This window comes from Trachypithecus francoisi, unplaced genomic scaffold (genome assembly GCF_009764315.1).
Source record: "Trachypithecus francoisi isolate TF-2019V2 unplaced genomic scaffold, Tfra_2.0 Lachesis_group4, whole genome shotgun sequence".
In the NCBI taxonomy this organism is placed as follows: Eukaryota; Metazoa; Chordata; class Mammalia; order Primates; family Cercopithecidae; genus Trachypithecus; species Trachypithecus francoisi.
Genome location: NW_022681469.1, coordinates 10,167,418 through 10,193,082, shown reverse-complemented (window position 1 = coordinate 10,193,082; position 25,665 = coordinate 10,167,418). Strand labels below are relative to the sequence as shown.

Below are 25,665 nucleotides of genomic sequence, written 5' to 3'. Positions count from 1 at the left end.
TAACGTGTTTGAATCAGCGCTGCAATCTGAAATTCTGCCAAGCCTACCACTAGGAAAGTCTTTGCCAAACAAGACTCACTTTTATTTTCTCCTCCTGCCTGACCTACTTCAGACTAGAATCTTTCAAACATATAAAAGAAATAATATGTAGATGGAAATGCTTAAACCAAAGAAAAAATAAACAGGGATATATTCTCATCTGAAAAGTCAGGAGGTTGGACCATGAGACCACTACGCTCCTTTTTAGCCCTAAAGCTTTATGATTTATTGTGATAACACCAAGAAGTTCACCACAAACAATATAAACTTTGGCTTCTAAAAGTCAGTGATGATGGTTTGAAAAAGGGGAAAGGGGAAATAATAGATGGATCATCTGAAACAGGATCAGCTACCAACACCGACGACAAAAAAAAAAAAAAATGAATGACCTTAATCAGGCTAAGAGTTCTATGCAACAAAAACTGAATTCCTAAAGCTGGGGATTATTTTCCTCCTTTTCCCCCATATTCTGTGAAAATGTTTATTCTCAATCTGTGTGTGTGGTACTGTGGAAGTACTAAGTTTAGACAACAATTTTGTTTTATTAAAATGCTGATTTCTTCTCACAGTTTTTCACATAAACTCACGAAAATTAGGTATCTTTATATTCAATGACTTGTCTCCATTTGACAAAATTAAAAGAAAATTTCAATTAGTAAATATCCACTTGAACAAACAATACTCTTAAATTTAATGCCAAATATTATACTACGAGCAATTCAAGTTGTATGTAAATAATGTACTTCACTAACACTTCATGTGCTCTTCTGGGCCCACATCAGATCATTAGAGCAGGCAAACTGACTAAACACTTCTAAGGCTCAGTTTCCTTGCCTGGATTTTAAAAAAAAAAAAGCGTCTTACTCCTTCCTTATCACAAAGATTAAATGAGATAATGTGTACAAAGTACCTAGCACAGTAACATAATTCATTACTGCTGCTTTTATTATAAACCTAAGTTAGGCTTTTGGTAGCATTCTGAGATTCATTATGGGTGGCAAAAATAAGTTTTCCATGTGAATCTATCTAATTTCTCGAAATTTCTAAGATTTATTCCTCCAGAGAAAATGAGGTTTTTCCTTCACTTCAACATTTCTAAAAGGTCACCAGATAAAAACTTTTAAAACAATTACTTAAAAGCCCCATCCTTATTCCCTTTAAGAATGTTTTGATGGGCATCAAAAAGAATCCCTTTCCCCCATGCCACTGACCTCCAACATCTAGGCTCTGGCCTGTACCAGATGTTGAGGAAAGTGTCAATGTATAATAAATATTTATACAATTAGAAATCAGAGCTTTACAGAGGTGTCACCTAACAAACGCATAAACGGCTAAGAATCATTCCAAGTGTCACCATCAAGACCACCAGAATATCACTGGAATCATCATTAGGATTATGTCTGCTGCTGCTGGGATATCACTGACAAGTATTTGAAGCACGTATGTCACACAATCTCCAGAAGGCCTCATACCACAGTAAATTGTTGCTTGTTAAATAATATTATATTAAAAATGGCTACTCATTGAAAAATTATCTTAAATTCCATTGTTTAGGTGCTTCTCATATTTAGACATTCAGATAAACAATCTACTACATAGTGTAATTTTAATTCCAAATTACTCTTTCCCCTTTTGCTTCAACTCCCCTTTAAATATCCTATGCCATGTCTTTCTATACAACACAGGCACTTAAAAACAGAAGTGCCTAAGCTATTTAGGCTTTTGCCATTTTCTTCTCATCTTGCTGCAATCATGTTTTAACGGGATATTTAATTATAGATTCTACCATAAATTTACTGCCTTTCTTTGAAAATAGGAAACTCTTGGAGTAATTAAGACCTACCTCGTTCAGAAAGTACTATAGAAAAAGAAATTCCAATCTCTCAACACGAAATTTAAAAATTCTTATAGAGAGGCTTAGCCTTTGAACAAAATATATAATAAAAAGCTTTCCTGTTCATGAATATGAAAACATTTCTTACTACATGGCTAATTCAAATTGGGGTTAAAACAGTGAGTCAGAAAACCTTGCTCTAAATAGTGATCTGATGAGGACATTAAAGAGTATTTGATTTAAAAGTTTTTTTTAATCAACATTCTTATAAAACCTAGGCATCTACCTAGTTCAAAGTATATTCCAAACACTTAGAATTCTGTTATAGGAATAGCTAATAGTGTGATGTACAGCAGCCATTAACAGTTGCACATTAAAAAGAAATAGCAATAAAAAGATGGACATCCTGAGGTCAATGATTTCCTCCCAATAACCACACAAATGTTCCAAAAGCAAAAACCAAAAGGTGATGATAATTACTACAACATGTTATGTTAACCAACCTCCCTAGTCCCGCGCAATGAGCTCACAGAAGTCAGGATGTGCACAGGCTGTATCCTTCGCTGTTTCCATTCTTGGTTTAAGATTTCCGTTCTTTCCAAAATTTTCTGACGATTGGAACTAAACATACTCTTTAAAAAAAATGAAGGAGAGGAGAGGAGAAATTGTTCATCGTTAGAAAATGTGTAACACCTCTAAAGCAGGTTAAAAATCTAGTGTATTCTCAAAAATATCAAGAACATTTTCTTAGGTGCATATAGATTTTACACTATAGTTTCCCACATTCAAATAATACAAAAACACCACATCTACTATTTTATTGCAAGTGGTTAGAGAACAGGAAACTATTGCAATGCTTTGTTGACTTTGTATGTGTGTGCGTGTGTGTGTGTATTTTTTTTTTAAATCACAATGACTTTAAAGACATAAAATCATGAAATGCATCCCTTTGTATTTAGGTTCTGAGTCTGCACATGCAAATAAAAGTATACTAAACAAAGACTGATTAATATGCATGGCATAATGTTAAGACAGATCAAGAACCTAAGCTTCCAAGTATTCACTTATCTTATGTAAATACAAACTTAGCTAGAAATATATTATTTTAAATAAAAACTTATTGAACTTAGGAGAGGAAAAAAACCTATCCTTAACTGTAGATTCATTTTTCACAAAAGATAAGATTATACCTTTACTTCATCAGCTCGTCTGAACCTCTTGAGCTGTCTCAGTCGCATGTACTCTGATTTTACACGCTTCCGCCAACAAACTGGTCCCTTCTCAGATTTCTTCCCAGTCTGGCCCATGATTATTCTAAAAGCAATGGTTTCATATTAAAATCACTAGTCTAACCAGCCTGAATATGATCACCTGTGTTTTAATCTGCAGCAAACTAACAATCAGTGAAGAAATGACACATATTACACTGTTGGTATTTGCAGAAAGGTGCTCATTTGTGCTGCATGGTTAAATCCTTAAAACATTTCATTGAAAGTTTACGTTTTTATTTAATACAACTTTTAAAATATACTTGTATTTACAAAAATTCTACACTAAATTGCAGCCATATTATAGGAACATGATCCCATTACAGGAATTAGGTATACTATATCACAACCTAGTTTTTAACTCTATCAGATCCACATTTGTGGAGGGAAGAAAATATAAAGACATAGGATCCTAAGTTTTTCATCATTAAATTAGCTGTTACAGGAGCAAGGCATAATGGAATATAACTGAAAAAAGTAAATCCAAGAAGAAGTAAAATTTACAAACAGTACTAAAAGTAGAAAACATATAGTTCACCATATAACAAATGTACAAAAGTACTCTCTCCCCACACACTTAACCATGCACCTCTCCTTAAACACTGTGATAAAGTCTGTATTTTTGCCTCTTGTGCCACCTTTGTTAACACGAGGGGTTTCTGCTATCAAGCAAAAAGAGGAATGCAGGAAATGCAAACTAAATTATTCTGCCTTATCTTTAGTTGCAGGCTCTAAGAACCAATTATGTTCAAATGCGGGGACAGCTTATAGTTCACCCAATGTCTAATTCATACTGCAGAGTCCTCACCTTAAGTCTAAACAAGCATCTTTTTCTAGAACATTTTCTCCTAAAGTATTAAAATCATACTGTACCTTCAAATTATTAGCAGGACATTCTCTGTCAGGCTGTGCAAAGCTTTACAGGCCACACTAACAATTTGTGCTTTATCTTAAGAACAATGGAAGCCACTTTTAGTGTTTTAAGTAAAAGGGTGTGAGGTGAGGGAGTAAAAGAATAACTGCAACCAGGTTAGATGCTGCAGCACAGCATCCCGACAAGGGGTGACAGAGGCTTCTACACCACACTGGCAATGACAGGGAAAAGTACATGAATTCAAGAGTTGCTTAGACCAGAACTTCCACCAAATGATGATTTAAATACGGAAAGTGAAGAAGGTGACTTTCTGGCTTGAACAAATAAATGAGTAGGGCAGGCTTCACCTATTTGTTTACATAAAAACCTCATGCACAGAGAAAACTGCCTAAGATTTAGACTAAGAGTCCCGAGGTCAGTGGGTAACTTTCTACAGAAATACTCAATCACCAACAGGTGACAGAGAAAGCAGATGGCTGTTTACTCAGAGCTGTAACAAATGGGCAAAGAAATTCATTTTCTCAAGCATGTAATAAATAATTATGACCCAAGCAGTTTATACAAACTTGAATAAAATGAATATACAAATATTATTAAGTCCTCACCCCTATGGAGCTGATATTCTACCTAAGATAGAGGGGAAAATATAGTATGAGATAGACAGATGTACTTCAGTATCCCTGGGAAATTGGTTCCAGGACACCTCTCGAAAACCAAAATCCACAGATGCTCAAAAGTCCCTGATACAAAGTGGTGTAATATTTGCATATCACCTATGCATAGCCTCCCATATGCTTTTTTTTTTTACTTGGCTTCCTGGGATATGAGAGACTCCCATATACTTCAAATCACCTCTAGATTACTTATAATCCCTAATACAATGTAAATGCTATGTAAATAGTTGTTATACTGTATTGTCTAGAAAAGAATCACAAGCAAAACAGTACAGACATGTTCAGTACAGATGCAACCATGCTTTATTTTTTTCTGAATATTTTTTATCTGCAGTTGCTTGAATCCATGAATTCAGGATCCATGGATTTGGAACTCACAGATGTGGAAGGCTGACTGTTCATATGAAAGCACTTTGCGGGAAAGAAAAGAATATTAGGAACTGCAGAAGGATGGCAGGAAAGGTAACAAGTGAACTCAATCTTAAAAGTTGAGCTGGATTTCAAAAGGCAAAGAAAGAACCTAAAGGAATCTTAGGTCTGAGCAAGAGAAAGCTGGATAGGGGGCAACTAAAGTCTGGCTGGCAGACATTTAACAAGGATGGACCTGAAGAGTAAAAGTCACAAATTAAAAGGACTGAGGACCTGAAGGGATTGAAGAGATAAGAATGGGCAGGAATTTGAGTATGCTTGACATAAAGAAGGCTGATGAAACCACCAAGATAGAACTATTCCAAGTGAAAAGTTTCCAAGTGTGGCCTTGCCTGCGAGGTGCTAAAGTTGAGTAAAGCTGAGAGTCACTCAGATTGAGAAGACTAAACTCAAGATGACCCCAGCTTTGAGGTAAAGCAGAAAATGGTGTTAGGAAGGCAGTAAGGTGGGACCAAAGGACATCAAAGATGGGAAGAAACTGGAGCATTATTTTTTTAAAATAATTTCATGACAATAGTTTTCTTCCTATCTGCTAGTTAACATGTGAACTTAACTAATTCTCTGCAAATTACTTAAGACCACTTAGCACTTCAAAGGCCTAGAAACTGGAAAGAAAAAGGAATCAGATAAAAAGGAATGATCTGTAGCCTCATTCGCTCACAGGCTAATCACCTCTAGTCCATCTGTTGCCTAGACAAATTTCTCCTTGGAGGTATCACCCCTGTGCAATAAGGCCTAGGGTAGCAAACGTGTTTCGTTTTCACTGATGTATAATGTGGGTGTTATTACTTTTTTTTTTTTTTTTTTGAGACCAGGTTGGAGTGCAGTGGTGCAATCTCCGCTCACTGCAAGCTCTGCCTCCCGGGTTCATGCATGAACCCGGGAGGCAGATGTTGAGGTGAGCTGGGATCATGCCACCGCACTCCAGTCTAGGCAACAGAGTGAGATGAGACTCCGTCTCCAAAAAAAAAAAAGATTATCTTAAGGAGTGCGCAATCTAGATCCCTCACAGGTACAGCTCACAATAGGGTTCAAGTGCCTATGAGAATCTAATGCTGCCACCAATCTGACAGGAGGCGGAGCTCACCTCCTGCTGTACGGCCCAGTTTCTAACAGGCCACAGACAGGTACCAGTCCACGGCCTGGAGATTGGGGATCCCTGCTTTAAAACTGTCTCTAGATTACTAAATACCTAATACAATGTAAATAGTACGTAAATAGTTGTTAAACTATTATGTTTAGGGAATAATGGCAAGAAAAAAGTATGTACATGTTCAGTACAGACACTTTTGTTTCTTTTCAAATATTTTTACCTACAGTTGGCTGAATCTTAAAATGCAGAATCTCATTTACAGAGGGCCAACTGTACAGGAACATCTGAATTAACGGAAGATGGGCTCTCATAGCCTACTTTATTATCACCAACAGCATCATCAGAAAAAGTAGAGCTTCCTCCATCCTCTCAGGTTTACTGAGGCCCCAGGACATGGCCAAGACACGCCTTCCTACCTACCTCTCAAGTGGCCAGGTCACACAAGTCCAAGGAATCAGCACTGTTCTCTACCAGATACGCCCCTACTCCACTTGTGAGAGGTCTTTACCTAAATCAGACATTCCTGTCCCTCCTTACCCAGCTGCCAATAACTGAATAATTTGAAAAAAGTCCCATAGGTATTGTCAGAGCCCTTAATGCTTCTTTAAAAATTCTACCTAAAGCATTTGCTAAATCAAGGGAATAACCACCTATTTGGTCTGGCCAAATAAATATTTCTGTTTCTATTTGTCTAAAGAAAAAAATAAACTACATACACTATTTATCCTTCTCAACTAAATTAATAGCGGCAACTTTGACTCTTAACTGAATACCAGGCTAAGTAAGGTCAAATCCAAACCCAACAAGATGTAAGTAATATGATTACAATATTCTCAATGTCCCTCCCTTTTAAAAATGTTTACTTCACAGCAAGACTGCCCAAAAAAATGTCAATTTTGATAACTCTCCAGTCTTCAATAGTGCCTGTTTGTATAAATGCTTTGAAGGCAGCTGTTAGTCTCATTTGGCAATTTCACTTATTTTTAAAGTTACAATCCATTGTTTCAATATACTGAAATTTAAATTAATGGTAAATGAGATTTTGTAGGTAAGGATAAGAAAAACAATATAAAGAGAACTCAGACATAGAGATGTTAAACTATTGGTAAGTGATAAAAATTAATCACTTAGAAGCAGATCCTACGCCTGAGGGGGAATACAGAAAACCTGTCCCTGTGAAAAGGAAGACCATGAAAGAGGAATTCAGGAGAAGCAGGTACACAGTGCCATGCACCGGGCACGAGAATCAGGATTCAAAACAGACAAGATCAGAGATGGCAAGGAGAGTTCATCTCGCACAACCATTTTGAGGGTTGTGTCCGTAAGGATTCTTGGCCTTAGGCCAGGCCATGTCCTAGCTCAGCAAAAAGAGTGCTGTCATGATTAATAATGCTTGTTACAGACATGGGGCAAAGAATTGGGGTAGCAGCACTCTCCAAATCAAATTCAAATAATAAACTAAACTAACAAGAGAACATTTAGTCCTATTAATTCTAAGTCCTATACACAGTATTAAACAAAAAGCAAGAGTTTGGACTCCAAAGCTCATTACCTGGGTTCAGATCCTTCTCCCACTTAGCAGCTGTGTGTGAAGTTGACCAAGTTACTGAACGGCTTTAAGGTGCCTCACTCTCCTCATGATAAGGCTAATTCAAGAGTACCTACCTCAGAGTCATTATGAGAAGTAAATTTATTTACGGTGCACAGACAGTGCCTGGCAGATGGTAAGCACTGTATCAGCATTAAAAAAGTAGTGGCTATCAGCCAGGCGCTGTGGCTCACGCCTGTAATCCCAGCACTTTGGGAGGCTGAGGCAGGTGGATCATGAATGAGGTCAGGAGTTCAAGACCAGCCTGCCCAACATGGTAAAACCCCATCTCTACTAAAAATACAAAAATTAGCCAGGCATGGTGGTACGTGCCTGTAGTCCCAGCTACTCAGGAGACTGAGGCAGGAGAACTGCTTGAACCTAGGAGGCGGAGGTTGCAGTGAGCTGAGATCATGCCACTGCACTCCAGCCTAGGTGACAGAGCAAGACTCCATCTCAAAAAAAAAAAAGAAAAAAGAAAAAAAAAAAAAGAAAAAAAGTAGTGGCTATCAGCTACATAAACGGCTGATGAATGATTATCAGAAATTACAACATTTATATTAAAAAGTTAACTCAATATAAAGACTTTTAAAATGAGAAACTGTATGCAAATAAAAACAAAACAGGATGTCAGGGGATCTCAGGATAGAATGCAAACTATACGGCAAGTCTAACAGTATTTTATAATTTTATGAGATAGTCTCATGGAAGGAGCAGGAGGTCGGGGGAAGCTAACCTACAGAACTTTGGACAATCTACACAGTACTCTAGCTGGCAAATTTGTTTCTCATAAGGGTACCAGTCTATAATTCTGAAAGTACTCTACATGTACACTAGGGTTAAACAAATACGTAAATAAAGTGTAGATAATGTGAGCCAAGTTTCTCAATGTCACAAAGAAGTTACAAATAAGCAAGGGGTGGTGATGAATTAGTCAGATATATCAATATGAACTCACGTTTATTTCAAAATATATGCAGATAGATAAACACAAGTATGTATGCACATGTAGGTTAGGTGAAATACATGCATTTCCAGAGTCTGTCCAACAGAGGGCCTGGAAGCAGTGATACCCCAGGAGCAATAAGCATACCCAGCACCCAAGACTTTTGTTTCTAAATACCACCCTCCAATAAATACAAGGAAGCAGAGTCTGGAGAAACAGCTGATTCTAGGGTTGGGACAGGGAAACAACAAGGCAAGCCAGCAGCAGAAGGGAAATGCTCAAAAGATGAAAGGACAAGGATAGGTCCAAGACAGGAAGCAAACAGAAGAAACTCTAGTGGCCAAAGCTGGAATAATTTGAGCAGCAGAGTAAGTCATAACAGTATTAAAACAGAACAAAATAATTATTCATAAGTCTATGATATAAATAAGTGATTAAATAAACAAATGGAGAAGAAGGAACAACTCTTCCTGACAAGAATTTCAACTGATACATGAGTGTATGTCCCCATTCTAGGACGTAGAATTCAATTTCCTTCCCCCTGAGCGTGAGCTAGGTTCAGTGATTCACTTCCAAAGAAGAGTCTGGAAAGGGAAACAGTAATGTTTCTGTGAAAAAACCCATAGCCATTAACATTAGCAATGGTAAGTACTGCTGTTATTACGTACTCCCCGATGTGATGAAATGAGATGGGGATTTCACCTCTGTGGTATCCTTCCCCCAAACCTCAACCCATAACCTGAGTCTAATCATAAGAAAACATCTGATAAGCCAAAATCAAAGGACATTCTTACAAAACATCTGACCAACACACTTTAAAACGATTAAGAGGTCATGAAAACTAAGGAAAGGCTGAGAACAACCACAGATCAGAAAAACTTAGAAGACATGATAACTAAATGAACTATGGTATCTTGAATTGGATCCTGAAACCAACCAACCAACCAATCAACCAAAGAAAGACATTAGTGGAATAACTGGAAAAATCCAAATAAAGTCGAGTTTAGTTAATGACAACATACTGATACTGATTTCTTAGTTTTAACAAATATACCATGGCTATATAAATCCAAAATTATTCCAAAATAGGCCAGGCGCAGTGGCTCACGCTTGTAACCTTAGCATTTTGGGAGTCTTGCGGCAGGTGGATCACGAAGTCAGGAGTTCAAGAGCAGCCTGGCCAATATGGTGAAACCCAGTCTCTACTAAAAATACAAAAATTAGCTGGGTGTGATGGCAGGCACCTGTAATCCCAGCTACTTGGGAGGCTCAGGCAGGAGAATTGCTTGAACCCAGGAGGCAGAGCTGCAGTGAGCCGAAATCACACCTCTGCACTTCAGCCTGGGCAACAGAGCGAGACTCTGTCTCAAATAAATAAATAAATATTCCAAAATAAAGTTATTTTTTAAAGTGAATTAGGTTACACAACAACCCAATGTAAAAGCACTCATTTTTTAAAATGACATTCACTTTTAGAAGTGATAACAGAAACAAATTTTAAAATCTAAAAATTTTACATAAAATGTTAAATATGAAAAACAAAAAATGTGAACAGATGATTAGATTTAAAAACATATAGGGTTAAAAAAAAAAAAACAAAAAAAAACAAAAAACAGGTAGTGGCCGGGCACAGTGGCTCACACCTATAATCCCAGCACTTTGGGAGGCCGAGGCGGGCGGATCATGGGGTGAGGAGATGGAGACCATCCTTGCTAACGTGGTGAAACCCCGCCTGCACTAAAAATACAAAAAATTAGCCGGGCGTGGTGGCAGGCACCTATAGTCCCAGCTACTTGGGAGGCTGAGGCAGGAGAATGGTGTGAACCCGGGAGGCAGAGCTTGCAGTGAGCTGAGATCGCACCACTGCACTCCAGCCTGGGCGACAGAGCAAGACTCCGTCTCAAAAAAAAAAAAAAAAAAAAAACAGGTAGTAATTAAGAGAACTTGTACTTTTTATATTAACTTTTTTTTTTTTTTTTTTTTGAGGCAGGGCTTACTCTGTTGCCCAGGCTGGAGTTCAGTGGCCCAACCGTAGCTCACTACAGCCTGGAACATCTGAGTCCAAATGACAATCCCAGCTTGGCCTCCCATACTTTTATAAACTTAACCTCAAAGGAATTTGAGGAAAAAACTCCCAAATGTAATTCTACTTTTTCAATTTTTTTGGAAGGGACGAGGTCTCACTCTGTCGTCCAAGCTAGAGTGCAGTGATGCAATTCCAACTCACTGAAGCCTCCAATTCCTGGGCTCAGGCAATCTTTCTGCCTCAGCCTCTTGAGTGGCTGGGGACCACAGGTACACTCCGCCACTCCCGGCTAATTTTTTTAAATTTACTTTTTGTAGAGAAAGTGTCTCACTACAGTGCCCAGGCTGGTAATTCCACTGTTTTAAAACAGAAAACGCTACGCGAACAATTTAAAAGAAAAAAAAAAGAAGATCTCCAGAGCAGCCTGTATGACACATCTATTTGAAGAGATAACGCACTTTTAGGCTTCTACAGAATCTGAAACAAGGGAAGTAACTGTGCCACTGACTGAACTTGTATTGATCAAACAACAAACCAAAAGGATTCTATACAATTCAGGGCCAGTTTAGCTGTGTTTAAAATGAAGAATAAAACTGTGGTCTTTACCCACAGTGGGAGCACACAACTCAGAAAAGAGCATTTGAGTTTGCAGTTGAATAAAGAAAAGGAGAAGGGTTAATATGCATTCATTAAGTCAACAAATATTTGTTGAGCATCTAATACAAGCCAGGGACTACGATAGACACTGAAGACTTAGCAATTAACATAACAGAAAAAAATATCTGTGACTTTATACAGCTTAAAATCTAGTTGGATAGAAACAGTCAAAAACAAAGTGCCAGGTGCAGTAGCTCACGACTGTGATCCCAGCACTTTGGGAAGCTGAGGTAAGTGGATGACCTAAGGCCAGGAGTTCAAGACCAGCCTGGCCAACATGGTGAAACCTCGTCTCTACTAAAAATACAAAAATTAGACAGGAGCGGTGGTGCACACCTGTAGCCCCAGCTACTCATGAGGCTGAGGCATGAGGAAACACTTGAGCCCAGGAGGCAGGGGTTTCAGTGAGCCAAGAATGTGCTACTATACTAGCCTGGGCAATAGAGCAAGACTCTGTCTCAAAAAAACAACAACAACAAAGTAAAATGTTAGATGTAAAATGATGTTGAGTGCTATGGGAGAAAAAACAATACAGGTAAGTGAGTTAAGGCAAGGGTGGCACACAAAGGAACGTGAGCTGAAGCACTCAGAGTCCCTGCTGTGTGGCAAAGCCCATGGGACACAGAGATCCCACCAACCAAAGGCAGTTCACCAACAGCAAACCCAGGAGCAAACTAGGTAAGAACATGTTTTCTAGTAAAGATTCCAGAAATAATTAAATATCCACTTAATGCAGATTTCAGTTCATCCGCAACACCTCAGTGATCAACACAGCTTTAGAGAATTTTGACCAGGCATGAAAACTGGCATTCAAGAGCTGCTTGCTGGCCCCGTTCTGGGTTAACTAGTAGGTCTCATCATCCTGAACAAAGACTAAAAGTTAACACCATTTTATAAAACATATTTATGCAAATAGCCATTCTCTGTTACTATTATCAAGCCAAATTTTAAAAATTGATTTATTATAAAGCTGATCCTGAGGCTATGTCATTCTATAAGCTCTAACATTGACTATTTGGTTCTAACAAAATCTCATCCTTAAATATGTGTAGCTAATTTGATGGTCTATATTTAATTTGTAAATTTGCTTTGGTTTTATCATAAAGGAACTTATATGAAATCATATTCATAAAAAGAAAGTCAAATTAACCCTGGGATTCCAAACAACACTCAAGTTTGAAAAACACCACATGAGAAATAAAAATGGAGTACTGAAGTAATTCAAGAATAAAATGATAAGGGCCCTGACTGGGTTGACAGCAGTGGGCATAGAAAAAAAAAATGACTTTTAATTTTAGAATTAAAAATTAAGTCTAAAATTTAAAAACCAGATGCAATCATATGAGAAGGAAGGACAGGTCAAAAGATAATTGAACCCTAAATGAGCCACTGCTACAACAGAGAATACAGAACTTCACTGAGGTTAATTATTCACATAGTAATTAGCTGGCATAGAAAAATAAAAACGGTAGTTCAAAGGAAGAACACCATTAACACCATTCTTCAGCATTTTGGTCTCATGACCTGTTTTGTTTACATGTGTTACAGCTATTAACACTTAACATAACAGAAATGAAAAACAAAGAGATTTTTTACAATTTACTTTTATTTATTTTATTTATTTATTTATTTATTTTCTGAGACAAGGTCTCACTCTGGCTCTGGCTGAAGTGCAGTGGCGCAATCATGGCTCACAGCAGCCTCACCTTCCTGGGCTTAGGTGATCCTCCCACCTTAACTTCCCAGGTAGCTAGGATCACAGGTGCACACTACCATGTCTGGCTATTTTTTTCTATTTTCAGCAGAGACAGGGTTTTACCATGTTGCCCAGGCTGGTCTTGAATTCCTGGGCTCAAACTATCAGCCGGCCTTGGCTTCCCAAAGTGCTGGGATTACAGGTGTGAGCCACACCTGGCCCATTTTTTATTTTTATTAAAAACTGTAATAGCAAGCCCTCAGTATCCATGGGGGTCTTGGGGGTATTGGTTCCAGGAACTTCATGAATACCAAACTCCACAGATGATCAACTCTTATATAAAATGGCGTAGTATTAGTATTTGCATATAACCTATGCACATTCTCCCTTATACTTTAAATCATCTGGCTCTAGATTACTTATGATCATCTAATACAATGTAAATGTTATATAAATCATTGTTATACTGTATTATTTGTATTTTTGTTTTTTTTTTTTTTTTTTGAGACAGAGTCTCACTCTGTCACCCAAGTTGGAGTACAGTGGAGCAATCTCAGTTCACTGCAACCTCTACCTCCGGGTTCAAGCGATTCTCCTGTCTCAGCCTCCTGAGTAGCTGGGATTACAGGCACACACCACCACACCCAGCTAATTTTTGTATTTTTAGTAGAGACAGGGTTTCACCATGTTGGCCAGGCTGGTCTCGAACTCTTGACTTCAGGGGATCCACCCGCATTGGCCTCCCAAAGTGCTGGGATTACAGGCATGAGCCACAGCGCCGGGATTACAGGCATGAGCCACAGCACCCGGCCTGTTTTATTATTTTATTGGCTTTTTTCCCACAAGTATTTTTGATCTGCAGTTGTTGAATGCACAGAAGCCGAACCTGCAAATATGGAGGGTCAACTGTATCTATTAATATAAATAACACATTTTTAAAAAGAAACTATTTTCCTTAAAAAAAAAAAAAATTAGTGAGTAAGGGCAAGCTTGGTTGCTCATGCCTGTAATCCTAGCACTTTGGGGGGCTGAGGCAGGAGGATCACTTGATCCCAGGAGTTTCAGACCAGCCTGAGCAACATAGCCTTCTTTTATTTAAAAAAAAAAAAAAAAAAAAAATTAATTAGTGTGTTTTACATTTTTGCCAATTTCTTTAACATCTGTCTAATAGGAGACAGATTATCATAACTGTTTCTGCATTCAATCTGTTCCAACATGTTGTTCTGGTTCAAGTATATGAAGAAAATCCAATCTTAAACATACTTAGCTAAGAAAAAGGAGAGTTTGAATAGCCTTCTGAGGTCACTGTGGATCTCGTGCTTTGATACTACACCAAAACAGTTCTATTAAAAAGTGGCTAGTTCAGTTCACAATTCAATTTCACAGGTACTTTTCCTCAAAATAACCACCATACTTCAGTTAGCAGTGGTCATTTCTTTTTTTTTTTTTTTTTTTTTGAGACGGAGTCTTGCTCTGCCACCCAGGCTGGAGTGCAGTGGCCTGATCTCAGCTCACTGCAAGCTCCGCCTCCCGGGTTTACGCCATTCTCCTGCCTCAGCCTCCCGAGTAGCTGGACTACAGGCGCCCGCCTCGTCGCCCGGCTAGTTTTTTGTATTTTTAAGTAGAGACAGGGTTTCACCGTATAGCCAGGATGGTCTCGATCTCCTGACCTTGTGATCCGCCCGTCTCGGCCTCCCAAAGTGCTGGGATTACAGGCTTGAGCCACCGCGCCCGGCAGCAGTGGTCATTTCTTACAAGCTTAGATGCAATATGGAATCCGAAATTGTATCAGTGAATTTTTCCTACTCTACCACATTAACATTCATTAGTCTATTCACTTTAAATGAATCTTTAAACCCGTGCACGATGTTATAAATCATCATTCCTCATCTAAAAAGTACTGGTCCACTGAGTTACGCAGATTTTCCAGAAGTTGGCATATTTCAAAAAATCATGTTTGTTAAACCCATTAATCTCATCAGAAAGTCTTTAAGTACTGGGAAGCTGTCATGCTCACAGTAACAGACAAAAGTTTTTCAAAAATTTTAATTTTTGCTTGAAAGCCCAAATGTTCTCTCTGCCAACAAATATGGTCAGTTGTTTTCCGTGAAGTGACAGTCTCACTTCATTGATTTAAAAAAATGTCTGCCAAATACCTAAGTCTGAATAATCATGGTTTGTCAGACCCTCTTTTAAGTAAAAACGAAATTTCCATGAAAAAAGTGGCTAGTGGAGCTCACAACTTAATCACATAAGTGTTTTTGCTCAAAACCCAACATACCTCAACATGCAGCAGAAGCACTTTACACACATTCCCATCTTGTTGCATAGAATGTTACAAGTGCATGCGTGCAAGGATCAAGATTTAACGAAATTGGCCGGGCACGGTGGCTCACACCTGTAATCCCAGCACTTTGGGAGGCCGAGGCGGGTGGATCATGAGGTCAGGAGATTGAGACCATCCTGGCAAACACGGTGAAACCCCGTCTCTACTAAAAATACAAAAAAAAATTAGCCGGGCGTGGTGGCAGACGCCTGTAGTCCCAGCTTCTCGGGAGGCTGAGGCAGGAGAATGGTGTGAACCCGGGAGGCTGCGGAGCTTGCAGTGAGCGGAGATCGCACCACTGCACTCTAGCCTGGGCGACAGAGCGAGACTCCATCTCAAAAAAAAAAAAAAAAAAGATTTAATGAAATTAATCATTTTTAGTACTTCATCAAAGACATTCTTAAGCAAAACTGGCTTTTTTTACTGCAAGTTCCAAGGTGCCAACAGTTTTTACTCATTGCTTTTGCACCATGGGTACAAATGTCCAACACAGGTTTTTTTTTTTTTAAGCAAGTAACAACTCAGTATTATTATGAAAATAGTTTCCGGGAGGTTGAGACACAAGAATCACTTGAACCTGGGAGGCAGAAGTTGCAGTGGGCCAAGATGTCGCCACTGCAGTCCAGCCTGGGTGACAGAGCGAGACCCTGTCTCAAAAAAAAAAAAAAGAAAAAAAGAAAAAATAGTTTTGATGCCATAGATCCCGGGCCACACTTTGAGAACAGCTCCCTTAAATATATCCAGACATCATATGAAACAGAAGTCATAATACCCTGCCTTTTCTTGCCTCATAGAGAACCTAAAACAGTCAATACATTCAAATTATATATTTCTAAAATTCATAATGAAACCTAGAAATCACCACTCTTGCAACTAGAAAAAGGCAAACAAGAGTATATGTGAAAAATATTTAAGGAAGGGTACTTTATTATACCTGTCAAACTACAGAATCTAAATTAAAATCTGTCATATGTCAGTGCCAAATTAAGAGACTAATACCTACTAAAATTTGTTTAAATTGCTTCTGTTTTCACTTATCTTCTCCTTCACCACTGTAAGATATCATCAGTAGTTACAGTCACCCTTCTGACCCTCCTGCAACCTTAAGACAACCCCATCCTACCAACCAGCTCCCTAAATACTCACACCTCACCCTATCACCATAAAAGATAAAATAAAAATAGTGATCCAGGGATCTTTTTGCTTCCTTAAATGACTCTATTGTTTTTTCAAAAAAAAAAAGAGAATGACAAAAACACACAAGCTCATTACTGTGAGGGGCCCAAATATTCCACTCAACTATCCTGCAAAGTGTTAGAAGAAACTTCTGTTGAAGGACTTGGGGAAAGGCAGGAACAAACAGGTATTATCAAGCAGTCAATAATAATTTACTGAGCATTCTGGAAGTGTGAAATCCTGTGAGAGATCTATCGAAATGTGGAAAATACAACAGGTTTCAGTGTCTTCACGACAGTGGATTACACGTGCATGCAACTACAGATGAGAAAGCATAATGAACAGCATTTGCGTTCAAGAAGTCTCATGATAGGGGAAAATAACAGAAAAAAGTAAAGAACATATTTGTAGTCCTGGTTTCTGTAGTGCTAAAAAGTTAAGAGCCAAAGGAAAGTTATACTAATTTAGTAATCTTAGCTGAATGATAGAAAACATTAACTTGACTATTGGAGTTTTTGAAAAGCGAGTAGATTCTGCAGTAATATATTTTCCACAACAATAAGATCACTTTCCTCCTTCCAGCAAGAGAGTAAACTAATGATTTCAAACTGAAGTCCATAGACCAATGGTGTTTATCTGAAAGCACTGCTTAGAAAAGAAACGGCCATATAAATTTCAACCAATTGAAGAACTGAACTACTTTAAGTGTTTTAAAGAATTTGCTTGAACAACAGATAAAACAGACTCACTAACTGAACTGACATCTGAAGGTTAAAGTTTTCAGCTAGGGGCCATGGCTCACACCTGTAATCCCAGCACTTCGGGAGGCTAAGGCAGGCAGATTGTCCGAGTCCAGGAGTTTGAGACCAGCCTGGGCAATATGGTGAAACCCTGTCTCTACTAAAAATACAAAACAATTAGCCAGGCGTGATGGCATACGCCTATAGTCCCAGATACTCTGGAAGCTGAGGTGGGAGAATCAATCACCTGAGCCCAGGAGGCCGAGGCTGCAGTGAGCCAAGATCATGCCACTGTACTCCAGCCTGGGCAATCACAGTGAGACTGTCTCAAAAAAAAAAGAAAAAAGAATGTTTAAGTTTTTCTTGAAAACTATACTAAATCGATTTTATAAGTTAAATCTTCTCATTTCATTGAGTATGTACTCAGGTTTACTGAAACACTGTTGGAGGGAAAACGGAAAAAAGTATGTACCAGAGGCCAGGGCGAAGTGGCTCACGCCTATAATCCTAGCACTTTGAGAGGCCAAGGCAGGCGAATCACTTGAGGTCAGGAATTGGAGATCAGCCTGACCAACATGGTGAAACCCTGTCTCTACTAAAAATACAAAAATTAGCCGGGCATGGTGGCAGGGGCCTGTAATCCCAGCTATTTGGGAGTCTGAGGCAGGAGAATCGCTTGAACCTGGGAGGCGGGGGATGCAGTAAGCTGAGATCACGCCACTGCTCTCCAGCCTGGGTGACAGAACTTGTCTCAAAAAAAAAAAAAAAAAAAAAGTACCAGAAACTAAAGCTATGATATGAAATTCATTATAATTCAAAGATGAGACATGAGATACCTGTTATTTCAACACTCCACTGAATACAAGCAAACAAAATGAAAGGGTAAGTCAATCTGACACCAGGTGTTCTTTTTGCTAAGAAGTCTATTTTAAATCTTACACCATGCATAAACCAACATTTAATTTAACTTACACAAATCTAACATACATTGAGCAAAAATTTCAGAGAAAGCTCAATTTAGGTAAATACAAGGGTTCAACCCACCATTCCAGACAGTAAGCGTACGCCTAAGTGAGCAAGAGAGAGGCGACACGAATCTTCTGTTCCCATAACCTGCTGGCCAAGTCGCTCAGACTGAGGGTATTTAGCCACTCAGGAGTGATTCTGATAGGACTGCCCCTAACTCTGTGCTCAACAGAAGAGCAATGATCTGTTCTCATTCTAGAGGAAAAATGGACTGGTCTTGAACCCAAAAAGAAGGTACTGGTTTGTGGTAAGGCATCTTCCCACAAACTCTGCACGGGTAACTTTGCCTACATGCTATTTTGCCTTGTACATTAACTTTACATCCTAATCCCCAAATAAGATGCAATTTCTTCTATATTCTGAAGACAGAATCATAAAATGGACTAGGTGGTTCAAACTACTAATCCCAAAGCATTTACAGAACCTCTCATGATTTCCAGGCAACCTAAACCAAGTAACCATTATCTAGTAATTTCAATTTTTGAGTTCTGAAAATGCCACAGCCAGTTCTTCCAAGGAAGTACCAATGTCTGCAAAGTGCCATTTCTTTATTCTATGGCTACCAACCAAACCCCTCACTGAAGCAGACGCTTCAGAAACTCCTCTGGCTCATGTTGGCCCCAAAGTTCATGATCTAGCTGAGAACAGTAGTAGTTTAGGGAAAGATAGAAGTAAACGAGGTAGGGCAGTTACGAGCAGTAAGTTTTTCCATGATTTTCCTGTACTTAAAATTTATCACAAATATAAACACAATGCTGGGATACTACAAAATTTCAAACGCTTCAAGTACTATTTACTTAAAAACTGATGAGATTTGTCAGTATTTGTGCGATGGTCTGAAGGTGTCCCTCAAAAACTCAGGTGTTGTCAATGTAACAGTATTAAGAGGTAGGGCCTTTCAGAGGTGATTAGACTGTGAAGGTTCCTTCCTTGTGAATGCCCTTATACTAGAGTCTGACTGAGGGAGTTGTTCCCAGCTTGCCCTTCCATCTTCCGCTATATGAGGACACAGTAAGAAGGCCTTCATGAGATGCTGACACCTTGATCTTAAACTTCCCAGCCCCCAAAACTCCGAGAAATATATATATACATATATAAATTGTTTTTTTTTTTTTTTTTTTTGCTTTTTTTCCTTTTGTGAGACAGGGTCTCACTCTGTTGCCTGGGCTAGAGGGCAGTGGCATGATTTTGTCTCACTGCAACCTCCACCTCCTGGGTTCAAGTGATTCTCCCACCTCAGCCTCCAAAGTAGCTGAGACCACAGGTGCACATCAACACACCCGGATAATTTTTGTATTTTTTGGTAGAGACGGGGTTTCACCATGTTGGCCAGGCTGGTCTCGAACTCCTAACCTCAAGCGATCCACCCGCTTCAGCCTCCCAAAGTACTGGGATTACAGACGTGAGCCACCGCACCTGGCCAACTTTTATTCTTTATAAATTACCCAGTCTTGGCCAGGTGTGGTGGCTCACGCCTGTAATCCCAGCACTTTGGGAAGCCGAGGCACGCAGATAACCTGAGGGCAGGAGCTCAAGACCAGCCTGGCCAACATGGTGAAACCCTGTCTCTACTAAAAATACAAAATTAGCTAGGCATGGTGGTGGGCACCCGTAATCCCAGCTACTCAGGAGGCTGATGCAGGAGAATCACTTGAACCCAGGAGGCGGAGGTTGCAGTGGGCTGAGATCACGCCATTGCAGTCCAGCCTGGGCAAAAAGAGCGAAACTCCATCTCAAAAATAAATAAATAAATAATTTTAAAAATTACCCAGTCTCAAGCATTCTGTTATACCAGCACAAAACAGATGAAAACAATTTGTTTTACCAAAAGTTACCATCTACTGATTACTATAACATCACTTATCAAAAGCCCAGAGAAACTGGTTTTCTGAGTCTCCACTGACCTATGGAAATGATACAAAGAAATGACCAAGCACAGGGAAACTCATTATATAATTCCTACAGTTACCTTCCTGCTATTTCAGATTAATACCAAGGCTTTTAGGGGAGGAAAAAGAATTTTACCCCATGTATCATCCTCTTTACTTATGTAAATTTCTGCAACCAGTTTGAATTTCTCCCCCAGAAAATGAGATTTTTTTCTACCACATGGCAGGCTGCAAATTTTCTAAACTTTTATGTTCTACTTCCCTTTTAAATATAAGTTCCAGTTTCAGGTCATTTATTTGCTTATGCAAATAAGCACAGGCTTTTAAGAAGCAGCCAGGCCACATCTTGAACACATTGCTGCTTTCAGAAATTTCTTCCACCAGATACCCTAAACATCTCAAGTTTAAAGTTCAACAGATCCCTAGAGCAGGAGCACAATGCTGCCAGTATCTATGCTAACACATAGCAGGAGTGACCTTTACTCCAGTTCCCCAATAAGTTCCTCATCTTCACCTGAGACTTCATCTGCCTGGCCATCTCTGTCCATATCACTATCAGCATTTTGGTCAAAACCATTCAACAAGTCTCTAGGAAGTTCCAAATATTCCCTTATCTTCCTGTCTTATTCTGAGCCCTCCAAACTGTTCCAACCTCTGCCCATTACCCAGTCCAAAAGCTGCATCCACATTTTCAGGTATCTTTATTGCAATGCCCCACTTCTCTGGAATGAGTTATGTATTAGTACATTCTCACATTGCTATAAAGAGCTGAGAGTGGGTAATTTATAAAGAAAAGAGGTTTAATTTGCTTACAGTTCAGCAGGCTGTACAGGAAGCATGGCTGGGGAGGCCTCAGGAAACTTATCACAGTGGAAAGCAAAGAGGAAACCAGTACATTATACATGGCTGGTGCTGGAGGAAGAGAGAGAGAACGGGGAGGTGCTACATACTTTTTAACAACCAGATCTCACGACAACTCACTGTCACGAGAACTTACTATCACGAGAACTCACTGTCACGAGAACAGCAAGGGAAAAGTCTGCCCCGTGATTCAATCACTTCCCACCAGACCCCTCCTCCAACTTTGGGGATTACAATTTGACACGTGATTCGGGTGGGGCCACAGAGCCAAACTATATCACCTCAGAACTTCCATATGGGAAAAGAAGAAAATGAGAGGGCCAGGATGAGTGGCTGACATTAAGACTCTACAGACTCTAGGGTAGAAAAACATGACTTTTTCTTTGGTGTCTAGATTTAAAAGTTGGTATTTCAATTAGTACAGAATGTCTCTTTGTAGAGAATAAGAGAATATATCACTCTTTATTTGAATAGCCCGAATGGGTAAAAGACTAAGGCACCCAATAAGAAATTTGAAGAAATTTTCTTTTCTAGAAAATGTGTATAGTACAGCTGGCCAGTTACATGCTATTCGTGAATAACAAATCATACCAGACATACGGTAAAAAAGAATTATTTCTTTAACTACAAGGGTACATTCTATAAGAAAAATTGGGTAAATTTGACCTTGCCAATTTAGATTTGATTGTTTATAAAGGCAATTTATTCAGATACATCATAGTCCATTATAGCAAAAGCTTTTAGGTGCTATTATGCCCATAACGCAGAGACACAAACAAGGTAATAGGCTTATAATCAGCATTAGATGTTTTATGAATTGATTAACTTGATAAAGAATTTCAGAGAGATGTATATAACCACTGGATTAAATGCCAGCTGGGGAGAATCATACCACCACCTGTGATGGTAATCAAACTCTCCAGAGAAATAGTTTTACCTGGATAACAGAAACCAAGTGCTTAGAATCCCAGCATTTGCACTAAAAAGAACCCTACAGGCAGCAGTAGCCTATTTTTTTTTGGAGACACAGTCTCACTCTGTCACACAGGCTGGAGTGCAGTGGTGCAAACATGGCTCACTGCAGCCTCTACCTTCTAGGCTCAAGTGACCCTCTCACGTCACCCTCCCATGCAGCTGGGACTACAGGCATATGCCAGCACATGCGGCTAGTTTTTTGTAGAAATGGGGCCTCACTTTGTTGTCCAGGCTGGTCTTGAACTCCTGGGCTCAAGCAATCCTCCCACCTCAGCCGCTCAAAGTGCTGGGATTACTGGCGTGAGCCAATTTTCTTGGCCATAAAAGCCTATTTTTTAAGGCCCCACTAGCTAAGGGAACCTAGGCAAGTTATTTACTAATTACATCATCTGCAAAATGAAGACATCCTCTCTGCAGGCACATACATGGTAGATAATCAATAAACACAAGTTGTTCATTATTTGTTCATCTCATTCATCTTACCACGAAGAAGAGATCCACAATAGCTACTTGCCAAGGAAATACAACTATTGTAATGGCAGAGCCTCACCCAAAGTCTACCACTCTTTGTACACCATCAAGCTATTGGTGGGATGTAGCCCTTCAAAAATATCTTGTTGGTCTGGCATGATGGTTCATGCCTGTAATCCCTGCACTCTGGGAGGCCAAGGTGAAAGGGTCACTTGAACCCAGGAGTTTGTGACCAGCCTGGGCAACGTGAGACTCTGTCTCTATTCTTTAAAAAGAATCTTTATAGCATAACTTGAGCTCTCTATTTCAGGCAAATATTCTCCAAAGAGGCAAAATTGCTTAAGGAATTAAGTGGGGCAATTCAACACTTTCTTCCTCTATGCCAGTTCAAGCAACATTTCTGCCATCTACAGGGCCTGCTCAATTACTCTAGAAAATTATTTCCCAACCTTTTCTGATCCGTAAATAATTTTCAAAGTAGCCCAATATGGAGTTTACAAATAAATTTGCCAATTTTGCTTGCATTATTAAATAATTTTAATATAACACATTTTAGATCAGAATTTCATGAATAAGGATTGCATAGTTTTTTCCTATCTAATGGTAGATCAGCATACTGTTTAAAAAGTATAAAATTCTGGCCAGATGCAGTGGCTCATGCCTGTAATCCCAGCACTTGGGGACTCCAAGGTGGGAGGCCACTTGAGCCCAGGAGTTCTAGACCAGCCTGGGCAACATGACAAAACCCCATCTCTACAAAAAACACAAAAATTAGCTGGGGATGGTGGTGCATACCTGTAATCCCAGATACTTGAGAGGCTGATGTGGGAGGATCACTTGAGCCCAGGAGGTCAAGGCTGCAGCAAGCCATCATTATGCCACTGCACCTAGGTGACAGAGTGGGACTCTGTCTCAAAAAAAAGTATAAAGTTCATCTTATTATCAGCCTGGCCAACATAGTGAAATCCTGTCTGTACTAAAAATGCAAAAATTAGCCAGGTGTGGTGGTGCATACCTGTAATACCAGCTACTTGGGAGGCTGAGGCAGGAGAATCACTTCAACCCAGGAGGCGGAGGCTGCAGTAAGCCAAGACTGAGCCACTGCATTCCAGCCTGGGTGACAAAGCGAGACCCTGTCTCAAAAGAGAAAAAAAAAAAAAGTTCACCTTATTAGAATCTTTTATAATATTCATAAGGACAAATTCTACTTTTCCTATTTAACAAATGATGCATGGTATTAAGTTTTACATAATTAAAATGCATGATTTTCAATAAATTCAAAAGTAAAATATTTGGGGCCAATAAACATGAAGGATACTCAACATTGTTAATGCAAATCAAAACCACAATGAGATAGCATCTCACACCCATTATGTTGGCCACTACCAAAAAAAACAGAAAATAACAAGTGTTGACAAGAATGCAGAGACATCAAAACCTTTGTGCACTGTGTGTGGAACTGTAAAAACTGTGCAGCCATTATGGAAAACAGTACTGAGAGGTTACTCAAAAAATTAAAATAGAACTACCATATGATCCAGCAATCGCAATTCTGGATATACAGTTGTCCCACAGCATATGCAGAAGACTGGTTCCAAAAAATAAAAGACGAATAAAAAAAAAAAAAAAGAACAAGAAGACTGATTCCAGGACCACCCGTATACATCCAAATTCACTCATACTCAAACTCCAAAATCTGACCTATGAAACCTGCATATACAAAAAGCCCACCCACCCTATACACAAGTTTCACATCCCACAAAAAGTGTATTTTCTTTTTTTTTTTTTTTTTTGGAGCAGGGTCTTGTTCTGTTGCCCTGGCTGGAGTGCAATGGCATGAATAACAGCTCACTGCAGCCTCGACTTCCCGGGCTCAAGCAATCCTCCTGCCTCAGCCTGCTGAGTAGCTGAAACTAAAGGCGCATGCCACCACACCTAACTAAGTTTTGTATTTTTTGTAGAGACGAGGTCTCTCTATGTTGTCCAGGCTGGTCTCAAACTCCTGGCCTCAAATGATCCTCCCACCCTGGCCTTCCAAGTGCTAGGATTACAGGTATCAGCCACCACACCCAGCCAAATAGTATATTTTCTATCTATGGCTGGTTGAAAAAAATCCACTTACAGATGGATCCACATAGTTCAAACCTGTGTTGTTCAATGGGCAACTGTATATCCAAAAGAATTCAAAGCAAGATCTCAAAGAGATATCTGTACACCAACATTTACTGCATATTACTCTTGGCTAACCATGATGTCCACCAACGATAAATGGATTTTACAATGTGGTCTATACATACAACGAAATAGTATATAGCCTTTAAAGAAAAAAATTCTGTCACATGCTACAACATGGACGAACCTCAATGACATTATGCTAAGCAAAATAAGCTAATCACAAAGGGGCAAATACTGTTTAATCCCATGCATGTATCTAAGATAGTCAAAAATCATAGAAACACAAAGTAGAAAGGTGGCTGCCAAGAATTTGGGTGGGGGGGGAGCGGGAATTAGTGCTCAATGGGTACAGAACTTTAGTTCTGCAAGATGAAAAAGTTCTGGAGATCTGTTGTGCAACAATGTGAATGTATTTTACACTACTGAACTTTACATGTTTAAATGGCAAACATGATAAATTTAATATGTGCTTTTTACAATCTTTTAAAAAAAGTAAAATGTTTTCATTTAGAAACTACATGTATATTAGGTACAGGGCAGGTTCTCAACAAACAGTAATCAGTTCTATTATGTGCAAATATATGGTAGGAATTCATACATCTACAAATAGAATATATGAAATTTCACTATAGGCTATGACATCAAAAATACAAAAGCTGCTTTAATTATCATTGAAATTCTTCCACTGTTTAAAAACAATTAACTGTCTATTTTCTTAGATTTTTGTGATTTGCTTAAAGCACTTCTCCAGTCTATAGTATCAAAAACTAAGGCACTAAAATAGATAAAGCAGTCATGACGTATTGTCTTTTTGATACCTTTTTTTTTTTAAAACTTCCTGGAGACATCTTGATATACTATGTATGAATTTAGCCCATATAAATGCAGCTGAGGGATAAAGA

General features: G+C 39.0%; 1 protein-coding gene across 15 annotated transcripts in view; it reads right to left on the bottom strand.

The window, feature by feature from the left end:
- EZH2 (enhancer of zeste 2 polycomb repressive complex 2 subunit) overlaps window positions 1–25,665 on the bottom strand; it is a 74,571-nt gene that overhangs the window by 37,876 nt on the left and 11,030 nt on the right. For 7 of the 15 annotated variants that reach the window (XM_033192390.1, XM_033192399.1, XM_033192392.1 and 4 more), the window contains exons 2-3: window positions 3,064–3,187; window positions 2,377–2,505 (exon numbers count right to left, since the gene is read on the bottom strand). The exons of 1 other annotated variant lie outside the window; for it this stretch is intronic. In XM_033192390.1, coding sequence (XP_033048281.1) covers window positions 2,377–2,505; window positions 3,064–3,180 — 246 coding nt within the window. In that variant the 5' untranslated portion in view covers window positions 3,181–3,187. The remainder of the gene's footprint in view (window positions 1–2,376; window positions 2,506–3,063; window positions 3,188–25,665) is intronic. 7 more of the 15 variants (XM_033192393.1, XM_033192395.1, XM_033192397.1 and 4 more) reach the window with 1 other exon arrangement.